Below are 15,997 nucleotides of genomic sequence, written 5' to 3' on the forward strand. Positions count from 1 at the left end.
TAGTTCATTAAAATCGGAAGCATATAAAACTCAATTAGGAATAATTCCCAGAGTGAACGAATAAGAAACGAATATGAAATTATCCATTTTGTAGTTCATTTTTAAGGATCAGTTTTAACGAGATTAAATAACCGTACACCTGCGAACCATAAGAATGAGAAACTTAAGCAATTAAGTAGAATATTCGTTAGGGCGTTATTTGTTTGCGAAGCTAGGCCTACATTTAGTTAATTAGAACTTGCTGTTTAAAAAAGTAAAACATCTATTATTTTCCACAAATTATTGCCCAGACTTCTTTAAGTTCAATACCAAAAATGTTAGGCCTATCGAAAAACAACAATTTGTTTTTGTGAGCTTTGACTGTGCCATCAAATAAATAAATAAAAAAGTGTTTTTCTTAAACAGCCATTATTGTATATTTTATACTGTACTTATTTTAATGCTAGTGAAACTTTATTGTGAAGAATGTGATGTCACTTGTGTTGAGTTGTCATATTTACACGTAGTCATTTTTCTAGGTTATGGTCATATCTATCCCAGCACCAACGCAGGCAGAGCTGTAACTATAGTCTACGCTTTCATCGGGATTCCCTTGATGCTGATGGTTCTAGCGGATTTTGGTAGACTCTTTACCAGGATAATTAAACTTGTCTATTGCTTTATCCAGCAATTTTACCGCACGGGAAAATGTCGGAGGGTGCGCAGGCGACCACGCAAAGAAAAAGACCATCCAGTTCAGGTGGGTTTCTCTCATTCACAAATAACGTTTTGAAAAGGTTGGTTTTCGTTACTCTCTAGTATTTATATGGGGAAGTACAGTCAGGTTTATATTCAGTCAGTCAAGCAGGTTTCAGTCAGCCACAAAAACCTTTTGAAGAAGTAGGTTTTCGTTAGTTTTCAGTAGATTTTCATGGACGTTCAGAGGGTTCCAGTATATCACCAATATCGATTCATGGAAGTTCAGAAAAATTTTGTTCAATATTTGTTTTTTGTTTTGTTTTTTAAATTCAAAAATGGTGTCCACTATTGTCAGACAAGTTCAGATATAGACTCTTTTCGCCACCACGCCTTCACCAGTATTGCTATGCTGGCGATCCCTTTGCTAGGACGATTCAAAATAGAGACTCTCTGCTTTAGGATTTGAGATCCATGATACTCGAGACCTCCAAGTCAATGGCAAGGGTTGCACCCCATTTGAAATCCGACACTGTAGTTAGGTCAAGTTTTGGAGAAATGACCAAGTTGAATGATTCCGTGGTCAAAGTAATTTCTTCCTGATACAATTTGAGAAGATTTAATGGTCAGAACGTTCCTAGTTATTTCACTATCAAAATAAAAAAACTGGCCAGCAGGTAAGAGGAAGTAACCTCTCAAATTAGCTTAAGATTTTCGTAACATACTTACATGCAGCACGAAGGCATTTTATCCAGTGCTAATCATTCATATAACTTAGTACGATAACAAAACGATTTTCTTAACATACATTTAAATTCACTTTTGATTAAGGGTATATGTTTTTGTACCTTTTTCTTGTTTATTTGGCTTAACTTATGTAAGAAGCACTAATATAAGTTATGTTTGATGTAGTAATATTACGTACATAAATGTCAGACCGTGGTTTTTAAATCGCACAACTGAGGCGACATTTCGCCATACTTTGCTATTATGGTTTCACACATATTTCATTTCTGGCTCAAGTGGCAGAAAACTGTATTATTCTTTTGTCATAATTAATTTTAAATATTTAACTTTAACAGTTTTAAAGTAATCATTACTTCGAGGTACTGCAATAATTTCTATAAAAATATTTTTAGATTTGTAATATGTAGTGAGTATGTGTGTTTTCTTATAGCAAAGCCACATTGGGCTATCTGCTGAGCCCAGCGAGGGGAATCAAACCCTTGAGTTTAGCGTTGTAAATCTGAAGACATACCGCTGTACTAATGGAGGGGCAGTATGTGGTGAACATTCTGTAATTATTTTTCATTAATGCATAAATAAAGGTACACTTGACTTGTGAGTTATGCTTTTAAAATAAGACATATGCCTTGCAGTATCACTTTAAATCGTGTTTAACCTGTTTTGGGCAAATCAAAGTGTAAAAACGCAGTTACTGTTGATAATTTTGAAGATGTCATTTTTTTAAGTGATACGCTGAAAATAACATTTATTTTTTTATATCTTTACTTCATAGTATATGACATTTACTTTTAATGCCGGCAACGAACCAATCCCTGGGAGTCCTATTGTAGAGTCTATAAAGGGTTCTCCAATATTCACGAGGTCCATTGATAGCAGGAAACCGGAGTCTGGCCAAAGTTCTCCAAGCCTCACTACGTCAGCGAATGGTAAAAAAGATGTCGATAGCGCTGCGAGCCCAGGAAAGGATGGCGCAATTGAGATCGATGATGAATTTAACTTACCAGTCTCATTGGGTTTAGTTCTTCTAGTTCTCTATATCATGATTGGAGCTTGCATATTCACGCTGTGGGAGGACTGGAGCTTCTTTGAAGCTTTCTACTTTGTCTTCATATCCATGAGTACCATCGGTTTCGGCGACTTTGTTCCTGAACATCCCATCTATATGATGGCTACTTTCATCTATTTGGTGTTTGGCTTATCTCTTACTTCAATGTGTATTACCGTGGTGCAAGAGAAATTATCAGTTACTTTTGAGAAGGCCAAGGTGAGGATAGGAACAACTATGGGCATTGATATGCAAACTCTTCTGCAGGACAGCTTAGTACCAGAAGTGGCGAAGACAGAAATAGCAGAAGTGCATGGAAGAATTGCTTCAAAAGATAACGTGTTGGATGACAAAGACCCAGTGTTGGGTGAAAAAGACAAAGGCCTTAAAGAGAAGGCAGATTCTAGCACTGCAGAGACTAAATCATGATTCGAACAAAACAACTGAACTTATTTACATTAAAGACAGGAGCGCTATTTATACTCGTAAGGATGAGAACATTAATATTCAAAAAATAATAATAAATAAAACCAGAATTTTTCTTTCATACGCAAAACTAATATAATGTTATTGTTGACCTGCGTGACGAAAATGTATTCTTCAAATGGTGCAGGATCCATCTGTCATAACTAAAGTTAAACTGTTTAATAAAATATGCCGCAAACGTAATAAATAGGTTACTTGCTAGGTTTTAGACACCTTATGGAAACCTTGTGCTCGAAAAGACCAAATTCAGTGGTACGTTAGCTCACTTTTAGAAACCAGTGCAGTGAATAGTGATATTTAACTATGTCGAAAAAAAAAAAAAAGATGTTATTTATCATCGCGGATGGCGATGATTTAGCTTTTAAAGATACGAAATAAAAGACAAGTAACCCATCGGGGAAAATACAGAACAAAAGCTTGAGTACTTTCGAAAAGCGCCCTCTATACCATGAACTTACTGGCTTCAATGAATAGTCTCTTTATTTATAAGGTCCAGGTGAAGTAACGACAATAATTCGAAAATGTTCAAGCCTTTGGGTAGCTATTAAGACTTTTTTCAACCAGCTTGAAATGTTTTCTTACTTTAGTATTGCATTGATAAATGTCACTGAAACTCTTGAGCGGTCAGGTGTTTATTTTCCTTGAGACACCAGACTTATTGTGATACTAGATAATTTGTGATATTACACTCTTACGAGGCATTGTAGTAAACACCTTGTAAACAACGCAAACATTTTTTAGGCGCTTTCCTCAGAGAAACAAAGAAACAGAATGATAACCTATTGATCTGTTACTATGGTTTTCTTTTTATGCTCACAATGGGCTCGTTATTGCCGTTCAAATAAAAGCTAATGTGATTGTCTCGTCGTTTTCAAAAATCGGAGAGCTAAAAACAACATCAAAAATTAACATCGTTGTTCTCTCGTTGTCAGTGAAAATCAAGAAGTCGAAAATTAACATCGTTGTTCTCTCGTTGTCAATGAAAATCAGAAAGTCGAGAATTAACATCGTTGTTCTCTCGTTGTCAATGAAAATCAGAAAGTCGAGAATTAACATCGTTGTTCTCTCGTTGTCAATGAAAATCAGAAAGTCGAGAATTAACATCGTTGTTCTCTTGTTGTCAATGTAAATCAGAAAGTCGAGAATTAACATCTTTGTTCTCTCGTTGTCAATGAAAATCAGAAAGTCGAGAATTAACATCGTTGTTCTCTCATTGTCAATAAAAATCAGAAAGTCTAAAATTAACATCTTTGTTCTCTCGTTGTCAATGAAAATCAGAAAATCGAGAATTAACATCTTTGTTCTCTCGTTGTCAATGAAAATCAGAAAGTCGAAAATTAACATCTTTGTTCTTCTTGTGTTCGCTCTCTGTTGTTAAATAAAACAGAACTGAGTTTTATTTTGACTACAGTCTTCTTACTTGGGAGTGTTACGTCTACTTTATTTCGACATTGGCCTCAGACATGTGTAGACTTTGGCGTGCTTAGCGCCTTTATTAATAACATTTTCTGTTGTCATTTCATCGCTGTTGCCCAAGAAATGTACATTTTATACTAACAAGCTGAGCACGTTCATGAGTGAAATGTTCTGTTGTTATTTAATCTTTGTGGTCCCAGACATTCATAGTATATAACTAACAAGCTGAGCACCTTCACGAGTGAAATATTCTGTTATTATTTCATCATTGTGGCCTCGGACATGTATAATTTATATTAACAAGCTCAGAACCTTTACGAGTGAAAAAAAAATGTTCTGCTATTATTTCACCATTGTGGCCCCAGACATGTATAATTTATACTAACAAGATGAGAACCTTTACGAGTGAAAAAAAAATGTTCTGCTATTATTTCACCATTGTGGCCCCAGACATGTATAATTTATACTGACAAGCTGAGAACCTTTACGAGTGAAATAAATGTTCTGCTATTATTTCACCATTGTGCCCCCAGATATGTATAATTTATATTAACAAGCTGAGAACCTTTACGAGTGAAATGTTCTGCTTTTATTTCACCATTGTGGCCCCAGACATGTATAATTTATACTAACAAGCTGAGCACTTTTACGAGTGAAATATTCTGCTGTTATTTCACCATTGTGGCCCCAGAGATGTATAATTTATACTAACAAGCTGAGAATCTTTATTTCACCATTGTGGCCCCAGACATGTATAATTTATACTAACAAGCTGAGAACCTTTACGAGTGAAAAAATGTTCTGCTATTATTTCACCATTGTGACCCCAGACATGTATAATTTATATTAACAAGCTGAGAATCTTTTCGAGTGAAAAAAATGTTCTGCTATTATTTCACCATTGTGACCCCAGACATGTATAATTTATATTAACAAGCTGAGAACCTTTACGAGTGAAATGTTCTGCTTTTATTTCACAATTGTGGCCCCAGACTTGTATAATTTATACTAACAAGCTGAGAACCTTTACGAGTGAAAAAAATGTTCTGCTATTATTTCACCATTGTGGCCTCGGACATGTATAATTTATATTAACAAGCTGAGAACCTTTACGAGTGAAATATTCTGCTGTTATTTCACCATTGTGGCCCCAGAGATGTATAATTTATACTAACAAGCTGAGAACATTTACGAGTGAAAAAAATGTTCTGCTGTTATTTCACCATTGTGACCCTAGACATGTATAATTTATATTAACAAGCTGAGAACCTTTACGAGTGAAAACAATGTTCTGCTATTATTTCACCATTGTGACCCCAGACATGTATAATTTATATTAACAAGCTGAGAACCTTTACGAGTGAAAAAAATGTTCTGCTATTATTTCACCATTGTGACCCCAGACATGTATAATTTATATTAACAAGCTGAGAACCTTTACGAGTGAAATGTTCTGCTTTTATTTCACAATTGTGGCTCCAGACTTGTATAATTTATACTAACAAGCTGAGAACCTTTACGAGTGAAATGTTCTGCTGTTATTTCGCCATTGTGGCCTCGGACATGTATAATTTATGTTAACAAGCTCAGAACTTTTACGAGTGAAAAAAAAATGTTCTGCTATTATTTCACCATTGTGGCCCCAGACATGTATAATTTATACTAACAAGCTGAGAACCTTTACGAGTGAAAAAAAAATGTTCTGCTATTATTTCACCATTGTGGCCCCAGACATGTATAATTTATACTAACAAGCTGAGAACCTTTACGAGTGAAAACAATGTTCTGCTATTATTTCACCATTGTGACCCCAGACATGTATAATTTATACTAACAAGCTGAGAACCTTTACGAGTGAAAAAAAAATGTTCTGCTATTATTTCACCATTGTGGCACCAGACATGTATAATTTATACTAACAAGCTGAGCACCTTTACGAGTGAAAAAAAAAATGTTCTGCTATTATTTCATCATTGTGGCCTCGGACATGTATAATTTATATTAACAAGCTGAGAACCTTTAGAACCTTTACGAGTGAAAAAAAAAGCTGTTCTGCTATTATTTCACCATTGTGGCCCCAGACATGTATAATTTATACTAACAAGCTGAGAACCTTTACGAGTGAAAAAAAAATGTTCTGCTATTATTTCACCATTGTGGCCCCAGACATGTATAATTTATACTGACAAGCTGAGAATCTTTTCGAGTGAAAAAAATGTTCTGCTATTATTTCACCATTGTGACCCCAGACATGTATAATTTATATTAACAAGCTGAGAACCTTTACGAGTGAAATGTTCTGCTTTTATTTCACCATTGTTGTCCCAGACATGTATAATTTATACTAACAAGCTGAGAATCTTTATTTCACCATTGTGGCCCCAGACATGTATAATTTATACTAACAAGCTGAGAACCTTTACGAGTGAAATGTTCTGCTTTTATTTCACAATTGTGGCCCCAGACTTGTATAATTTATACTAACAAGCTGAGAATCTTTATTTCACCATTGTGGCCCCAGACATGTATAATTTATACTAACAAGCTGAGAACCTTTACGAGTGAAAAAATGTTCTGCTATTATTTCACCATTGTGACCCCAGACATGTATAATTTATATTAACAAGCTGAGAACCTTTACGAGTGAAATGTTCTGCTTTTATTTCACAATTGTGGCCCCAGACTTGTATAATTTATACTAACAAGCTGAGAACCTTTACGAGTGAAAAAAATGTTCTGCTATTATTTCACCATTGTGACCCCAGACATGTATAATTTATACTAACAAGCTGAGAACCTTTACGAGTGAAATATTCTGCTGTTATTTCACCATTGTGGCCCCAGAGATGTATAATTTATACTAACAAGCTGAGAACATTTACGAGTGAAAAAAATGTTCTGCTGTTATTTCACCATTGTGACCCTAGACATGTATAATTTATATTAACAAGCTGAGAACCTTTACGAGTGAAAACAATGTTCTGCTATTATTTCACCATTGTGACCCCAGACATGTATAATTTATATTAACAAGCTGAGAACCTTTACGAGTGAAAAAAATGTTCTGCTATTATTTCACCATTGTGACCCCAGACATGTATAATTTATATTAACAAGCTGAGAACCTTTACGAGTGAAATGTTCTGCTTTTATTTCACAATTGTGGCCCCAGACTTGTATAATTTATACTAACAAGCTGAGAACCTTTACGAGTGAAATGTTCTGCTGTTATTTCATCATTGTGGCACCAGACATGTATAATTTATACTAACAAGCTGAGAACCTTTACGAGTGAAATATTCTGCTGTTACTTCACCATTGTGGCCCCAGAGATGTATAATTTATACTAACAAGCTGAGAACATTTACGAGTGAGAAAAATGTTCTGCTGTTATTTCACCATTGTGGCCCCAGACATGTATAATTTATACTAACAAGGTGAGAACCTTTATTTCACCATTGTGGCCCCAGACATGTATAATTTATACTAACAACCTGAGCACTTTTACGAGTGAAATATTCTGCTGTTATTTCACCATTTTGGCCCCAGACATGTATAAAAGTAATGACGCAGGCTATCGTAAGTAATATACTCCAATCGTTTCTTCTTGTTATTTATTTGGGTATTGATTTTTCTCCTTTTTCAGTTGTTTTATTGTTTTCATCAGATTAATAATTTTATATTTTCTTGTCATCACAATATAAGATATACAACAGTCGAATAACAAGCTACAGAGAAACCATCTGGTCATTTTAAGACATTTTAGCATGGACACCAAATATTCAAATGTTTTTTCCGTCAACCTGTATAGGTAAATACAAACCTAAAAATTCAGCTTATCATAACTTTCAAGAGTGGCTAACCCTAGTTACTAAACTAACACAGCGTTCTGTAATTTCGATTTCAGAAATTTGACAGAAGTTCTTCTTGCATGAGTAATAGTACACTACATAAATGAGTAAATAGATTGATATGAATATATATATATATATATATTCCATTGGCTCATGTACACATCAAATATATGTTACCAACAGATGGCGCTCTGGAGAGATAAATGTAACTGGTTCTGGGATATTTTAAATTGAATCCAGACATTATCTATTAACATTATCGCTAAGAGTAGAAAATTATTTTTGGAGAGATCTCATTTTGAGAAGTTTGTGTTATTGTTTGATTTTGTAAAATAACATTTGTTTCCTAGACGGTACGTGGACAGAATAATTGTTAAAAATGTATTTCATTGAAACAATCAGACCGCTACTTGACAATTTGTATCAAAATAATGGATTTGTTTGGTTGTTCTTGTTGACGTTTTAAAAAAAAAGGCAATAAAAATTATTATTAAAAGCTAAGAACTTTTGAGTTAGTTTGTAAATCAGTGTGTTTAAGATGGCTTTCTGAAAAAAAAAAAAAATCTCAGTTCCTCGTACGTCTATGGATTGTAATGCTTTTGTTTGTTTGAAGTTAAACCCGAAGCTAAGCAAAATGCTATCTGTGCTCTGCCAACCATGGGTATTAAAATCCGGTTTCTAGCATTGTACGTCTACAGATGTACTCCTGTATCACTGGGGGAAAGGGAGGAAGCGCTTACAATGGTAAATTCAGGGTTCAATTCTCTATTGTGGACACAACAGATACCCAGTATATCTTTACTCTAAAAGTAACAACAAAGAGAATTGCGTTAATATTATTTGATAGGACCAGGTTCAGAGAAAAGAAATTACCCTAAAAATATTCGATGTGACCAGATTCGACTGGCTACCTTATACATTTCTGACATTGCAAGGTCCAAATACAAGTAGTCACCTGAAGAAGTACTTCATGTAGAAGATTAAAGATATTGAGATAAAAATAATATTATTAATATTTTGATTTTAGTAACGCACTAGTTCTTTTATTACTAAAATGAAAAATAATATTTCATTGATTTTTGTGGAAATATTTTAATAATTCTTAAATTAATTCTTTGGTTTCAGAAAACACAGATGTTTTTATGATAATGTTGGTCGTGAAATTACCACTGTTTTACCACAACGAATTGTTACAAACTGTGTTGTTGTTTATTACTTGACATTTTACTTACAACGTTTCCACAAACTAGCATACGTATATTCCAACAATTTCACAAATATAAATGGTAAATATTATAACTTCAGCCCACATGTTGCAGTTTAGCACTTATTGGAACTAGGTAAACCCGCCGTAATAATTTTTATTAGATCTCAGACTGTTTTAAAAGTACTTTGTCGAAGTCGTTTAAATAAGATTTCATTGGATAAAGTGCTTTACCAAAGAAGGATTGTATTACATTTTGCGCACCCTAGTGTCGTATTCTTACATGACGCCATACATAGTACATGAATCAAACACGAGTTTTTACGTATATTAAATGTTAGTTATTTGATTTTATTCTACTTATACGTTATTATTATATATTATGATGATTATTTTACTTAGCTCAGATTTAAGGCTAAAGTAATTTTCTTACCTTGACGAATCTCGTGGGATTTTATTGGAATTTCATTCTAAATATTTCCCAAGTGCGAAGATATCCATCCATGTAATGAATCAGTACATTTTAATAATCATAGAGTTTGTTTTATGGTATTATATATTTCTGTTTATAATGGAATATATATCACGGCCACAAAATATGAAAGTACAGTATTGGAAATAATTATTAAAACTGTAATTAATATGTGTATAAAATGTTATTATTTATTTTCTATTGTTAGAATGTGAATTGCGTCAGCGGACAGTCACTTACTTATTGGTGAGTTACATCGCCAGTAGTTGTGTTATGAAAACATGCATGACTCTCAGGACAGAAACATCACAAGATAAATATTTAAAATGAAAGTTTTGGTGAAGGCTATTCCGTGCGAAAGATTGAGGCAGAATTTCATGTTTTATTAGGAACTGCATGGAAACTGAAGAGAGTGCACTGAAACAGTATCACTGATGGTGAAACTATCCGATGTAGAAAACCTAAATATTTCAAAAGTATTGTTAAATAAGCCGAGGCAAACTCGTCGTGTGATACACCACAATACAGAAGATATCTTACTAAGGGTAGCAAGCTGTAATTGTCAGTGAGGTACATATTAGCATGTGGGAAGTTGAGGTGTAGCTGACTTGAAAACCTCTGTTTCAATAACTGATTCACACGAGAATGTTAATACAGAGTAATTAGTTTAAGGACAGTTTGGCATAATTACGTTCAGGTGCACATAGTGACTGCAGTCAAATACATGTAGTTAAATAGATGTAGAATATATTAAATGAATGCCTATATTGAAGAAAAAAACAGTTCAAAACTTGAACTGCTGTACTGAGTTTTTATGAAACATAGTTATAAAAAGTAAAAGCTTCGTATAAACAAATAAAATACAGAAAGACTATATGTCACGTATGATGATTTAGACTCAACTTGAAGATCAGGATTAAAATAGTCCATGACTCGGTTCTCATTGAGTTCTCATTTAACCAAAACATTTTGCTTCTTCAAAATGAATGTCAATTGTTTTTACATTTGAAACAACTTGTTATTTAGAAAGACTCGTGAACTTGCTTAGATCAAACATAGATAGCCCATTGTTAATTTGGATCGGACCTACGAAGATCAAACGCAGATACCCAATTGTTAATTTGGATCTACGGAGATCAAACATAGATGGACCATTATTAATTTTGGATCTACCGAGATCCGACATAGTTGGTCCACTTTTAAGATAAGTTAATGAAACTCATTCTTTGTTTCGCTGAAGTAATTACTGAAAGTAACTCCGAATAGTGTCATTACTTGTAATTCAATCTTCGTATTCTAAATACTGTACTCGATTTTAACTCTTCACCTACATTGTTTGTAAAACAAAATAAACCGCTATAATTCCGTGTCGTGCTTGTAGCCTTAAACAATGAACAACTGTAAAGAAATAACCCTAGAAGGAACAATGTGTTATGATTGGCTGCTTTAAAGAATGAAAAACTGCTGTTAAGATGAACCCTTGAAGAAATTCTCTATCAGGATTGAAAGTTACAAGGAATAACAGGATATGTAATTATTAATTATGTGCATTTTTATGAATTGTTCGGAACTTATACTTGGAATAGTGTTTTGAGTACAACGTTTTCCTTTAACAAGGTTAAAGACAATTTAAAAAAAAAACCCTTCAAAATCTCACAATGTTCAGTAAATGTATTTGAACAATGACGATAGATAGCGTGATACTCATCTATATGAACAGTATAGAATAGAATAAAATGGGAGGACATTTTCTACATAATTTAACCAGTGTTAACAATAGACTGTGATTGTTCTTCTAAATAACATGACTTCTCACTAACTTCATAAAATCGATGATTCTACAGTTTGTAGCGGTGTGATATTGTCACTTTCACTTTGAAGCATGCATTGTATTCAACAAGTAAATCGTCCTGTGCTTTGTCCACAGATTAGACTCACCAACGAAACGTTGCTCGTCTCTAACCACAACAATATTAAAATACTGTCTTTTAGATATCACGACACTAAACACTATTATATTTAAGTACTGTTGTTTATACACCACGATTCTCAATACTGCACATATTAAAATACTGTTGCTTAGAAACCAGGACTGAGAACACTACGATATTTAAATTCTGTTGTCTAAACACTATTATATTAATATATGCTGTTTAGACACTACTATATTATAATACTGTTGCTTAGAAACTAATAAGATCTTTATCTAACAATGTTAATGAGATCTTTATCCAACAATGTTAATACGATCTTTATCTAACAATGTTAATAAGATCCTTATCTAATAAAGTTTATAATATCTCTATTTACTAAACTTTATAATTTCTTTATCTAATAATGTTGATTATATCTTTATCTAATAATATTGATAATTTCTTTAACCAATAATGTTGATAATATCTTTAACTAATAATGTTCGTAATATCAAACAGTCAACTCTAAGAAGAAAAAGGAAAAACATATTGAGAGTTAAAGATGTCTGTTCATCTGATTTTATTTCCTTTTAAATTAAATTCAGAAATTAAAATGTAAATGTTTCATGAAAACACGATGGTCACAATCATCTGGATCCAGAAATATATAAGTATTACCCACACATCTTATTTATTTCAGAACAAATACAGTTGTAAAAATCCCAGGTGATTGCCATCATAAAACACAACCTTACAAACTTGATAGGGAATGCACTTCTCTAAATAATGAACCACTGATTTGTTGGCTCTTAAATAAGCTCAAGATAAACGAATTAAAACAACACAAACCTAACTCAGTTACATAATAATATATCTGATGAATAAAGTTTGTTAAAAATAAATAAGTAAAATAAAAAGTGACAAATTTCCATTTACGACATACCCAAAGTTTCGTAAATCATGAGATTTATTATGGGAGTTAAATTATAGCTATATGCACAACGGACTTTTTTTTAGTTGTTTTGATGACAAAACAAAGAAAAGGGAAAAACGAATCCAATAAAGTTATTCATCAGCACTGTTAGGAAATTGGCAGGCAACAGTGTAATAAGTTATTATAACAGTTTGATTTACAGACACTTGAAACATTATTTTAAATTATTATCGTCTCTTGAAATATTCTCGTGCTTCTCATTGTTCATATCAAACGAAAATGTAAAGACAACACCTGATGAAATTGACCAGTAAAGGGACAACTGAATAATTATAAAAGGTATAAGATAACCTACTATATTTCGGTAAATGTTGCATTAACCTGTTCAGTGCCACAGACGAGATAACTCGTCGAAGCCGATCGGTAACACAGTGCCACGGACGAGTTAATTCGTTCTAAATAATACCTAACTTCAACGCTAGATGTCAGTACCATACATGCATTTGACCTACTTACAAATTGTTTCACTTTCGATCAAAAATGACGTCACGAAAAAGTTACAAAATGAAGAAGCATTAAAGTTTATTGTAGCAGCTGAAATACTTGGCAGTCAACAGATTAAGTGAATATTCACATCTCTATCTTGGTGAATATTAAATCACAATTTGTTAAAAAGCTAATATTTTTATTTTTAAAAATTTGAATTATAATTAACCAAATAATTTAGATTTCTATCGTCATTAATGCTAAATTATTTTCGATTACATTATCGTCTATTAAAAAGTTTAAACATTTTGTATCATAAATTGTAAATAAACATTGAATAAAAAGACTGAATTTTCTTTTGGTATATATGAGCGATAATCAATTAAATATTTTGAGTTTTTATCTTTGTAAAGTTCATATTAACATTAATTAAAAGAAGTATAAATATATTTTAATAAAAATGATCTATCCCTAGTTACATAATTCGGATTTCTTTTTCGATACATCTAAAATGATCTGTAATCAGACATTATGTTTCTTTTTTGATGTATCTAAAATGATCTGTGATCAGACATTATGTTTCTTTTTTGATGTATCTAAAATGATCTGAAATCAGAGATTATGTTTCTTTTTTGATGTATCTAAAATGATCTGAAATCAGAGATTATATTTTTTGATATATCTAAAATAACCTGTAATCAGATATTATATTTAATTTTGATACATCTAAAATGGTCTGTAATCAGAGGGTTTACATCTTACTGACTTTTGTTTAGTGTAGTAGTCGTCTGAAGAAATTTGTTACATAAATATGTATCCAGGTAACTAATGTGCTACTCATCACATCATCAAAATTTCTAATTGGACATGCGGAAGTTGTTGAAAGAACATTTCTTCTCTCTAACAGAAAAATCAACAACATACAGCTCATTATGAATAAACTTACTGCAAAAGTTACAATGCAGACGAAATCAGCCAAAGAACGAATAAAGTTTCATTAAAGAAATGAACTTAGCATTTGAGCACGCTTCAAAGTGTAGAGTAGGGAGTTTTGAATCATAGGCCTCACGAGACACACGTGCTACATTAAGAATTAACTTTCTTCGGCTCACCAACCTATAAAACCTCGAATTTAATCGATCGTGAACGACTTTTCCTTCTGGTTATTTGCTTAAATAACACAGTAAAGAAGAAATATCCACTACGTCGCTGAAAGTCGTATTATCCAAAAAGGAAGGTGCAGTGTTGTTAGGACAGTTATGAAACTTAACTTGAATCCTGATTTTTGCGACGCCATTTCTTGATCTTACATAACAGTATCAAGTTGAAACAGACTTTTCGATCTGTTCTCGTCCTGTTAAGATAAGAAACATAGCATTTTTTAAATATATATATATATATATCTGAATGTGTTTCAATTCATGTCTACAAACAACTGGAACAGAGAAAGTGGAAAAAATAACTACAGATAAATTAACGTATTTTACCTCATGATGAAGTATGATTATAACCAGTCGATTGTCTCACCTTTTAATGATTGTAAACATCGGTAAAAGTAAAAACTAGTTCTGTGAAGTTTGTTGTGTGGTATATAATTTATTAATCTCTACGGTATGTAACTGTATTATGTGAAGTTTATTATACAGTTGGGGTAAGTTTATATCAGATGAGCTACTAAACGCCTATGTGTAGTTTTCCTTCTGGGAATTACGTAAGTTATATAGCAGTTCGCGGATTTATGCAATATTGAAACTAGGCTATCCTCTGTAAGTCACCAACTAACCCAGTCACAGACGACTGAGAATCGTACAAACTGTAACTCAGATAACTCGTCATCTGAGTAAAATCTTTCATAGTATCTAAGATATCTAGGAATAATGACTAAAGTGTTAAAAACTACAAGTGTTCGATGCGTAGGTAAAGCACTAATTCAGCACTTCTACTATTATCAGGTTGAAGTAATTACGATAAAAGAAAACAACTTTAACCCTAACACTATATACAGCATATAGTTAAGCTGGATAGTTATGTTGCACTGTGATCTTTATACTTAAAACGACTGTAGAATACTTTAAAAATAAACTATATAGAAACGGTATAAGAAATAGTGTTTGTAACAACTTGGCTGTCGTTAATAGGACAACTCAAACTGTGTTACTGACGTTTAATTAGCAGCGTATGGACAATATCAGCAACTATGTGTTCCAAGGTCATGCAACCCGGCCTATAGACACCACAAGGTCATGCAACCTAGGCTATAGGCACCACAAGATCATGCAACCCGGCCAATAGGCACCACAAGGTCATGCAACCCAGCCTATAGGCACCACAAGGTCATGCGACCTAACTATAGGCACCACAAGATCATGCAACACGGCCAATAGGCACCACAAGGTTATGCAACCTAACTATAGGCACCACAAGATCATGCAACCAGGCCAATAGGCACCACAAGGTCATGCAACCCTACCTATAGGCACCACAAGGTCATGAAACCAAGCCTATAGTCACCACAAAGTCATGCAACCCAGCTTATAGGCACCACAAGGTCATGAAACCAAGCCTATAGTCACCACAAAGTCATGCAACCCAGCCTATAGGTACCACAAGGTCATGCAACCCAGCCTATAGGCACCACAAGGTCATGCAACCCAGCCTATAGGCATCACAATGTCATGCAACCACACTCGCAAGATTCATTGAATTCATTCCTAAATTTCACGAAGATAGCGTAAACTCGAGTAGAAAATTTTGTGAAAAAGTTA

The 15,997-nt window shown here is 33.3% G+C and overlaps 2 protein-coding genes across 4 annotated transcripts in view; one reads left to right on the plus strand and one right to left on the minus strand.

Annotated features, from left to right (window-relative positions):
* LOC143223731 (potassium channel subfamily K member 18-like) overlaps nt 1-3,140 on the plus strand; it is a 32,656-nt gene extending 29,516 nt beyond the window's left edge. Inside the window, exons 2-3 of the mRNA XM_076452081.1 lie at nt 519-739; nt 2,195-3,140. Coding sequence (XP_076308196.1) covers nt 519-739; nt 2,195-2,896 — 923 coding nt within the window. The 3' untranslated portion in view covers nt 2,897-3,140. The remainder of the gene's footprint in view (nt 1-518; nt 740-2,194) is intronic.
* Nucleotides 3,141-12,363: 9,223 nt separating this feature from the next.
* The window catches only part of LOC143223732 (A-type potassium channel modulatory protein KCNIP1-like), a 68,339-nt gene continuing 64,705 nt past the window's right edge, over nt 12,364-15,997 (minus strand). For all 3 annotated transcript variants that reach the window (XM_076452085.1, XM_076452084.1, XM_076452082.1), the window contains one exon: nt 12,364-14,586. In XM_076452085.1, the coding sequence (XP_076308200.1) occupies nt 14,539-14,586 (48 nt within the window). In that variant the 3' untranslated portion in view covers nt 12,364-14,538. The remainder of the gene's footprint in view (nt 14,587-15,997) is intronic.

This window comes from Tachypleus tridentatus, chromosome 8, assembly GCF_004210375.1.
Source record: "Tachypleus tridentatus isolate NWPU-2018 chromosome 8, ASM421037v1, whole genome shotgun sequence".
Classification (NCBI taxonomy): Eukaryota; Metazoa; Arthropoda; class Merostomata; order Xiphosura; family Limulidae; genus Tachypleus; species Tachypleus tridentatus.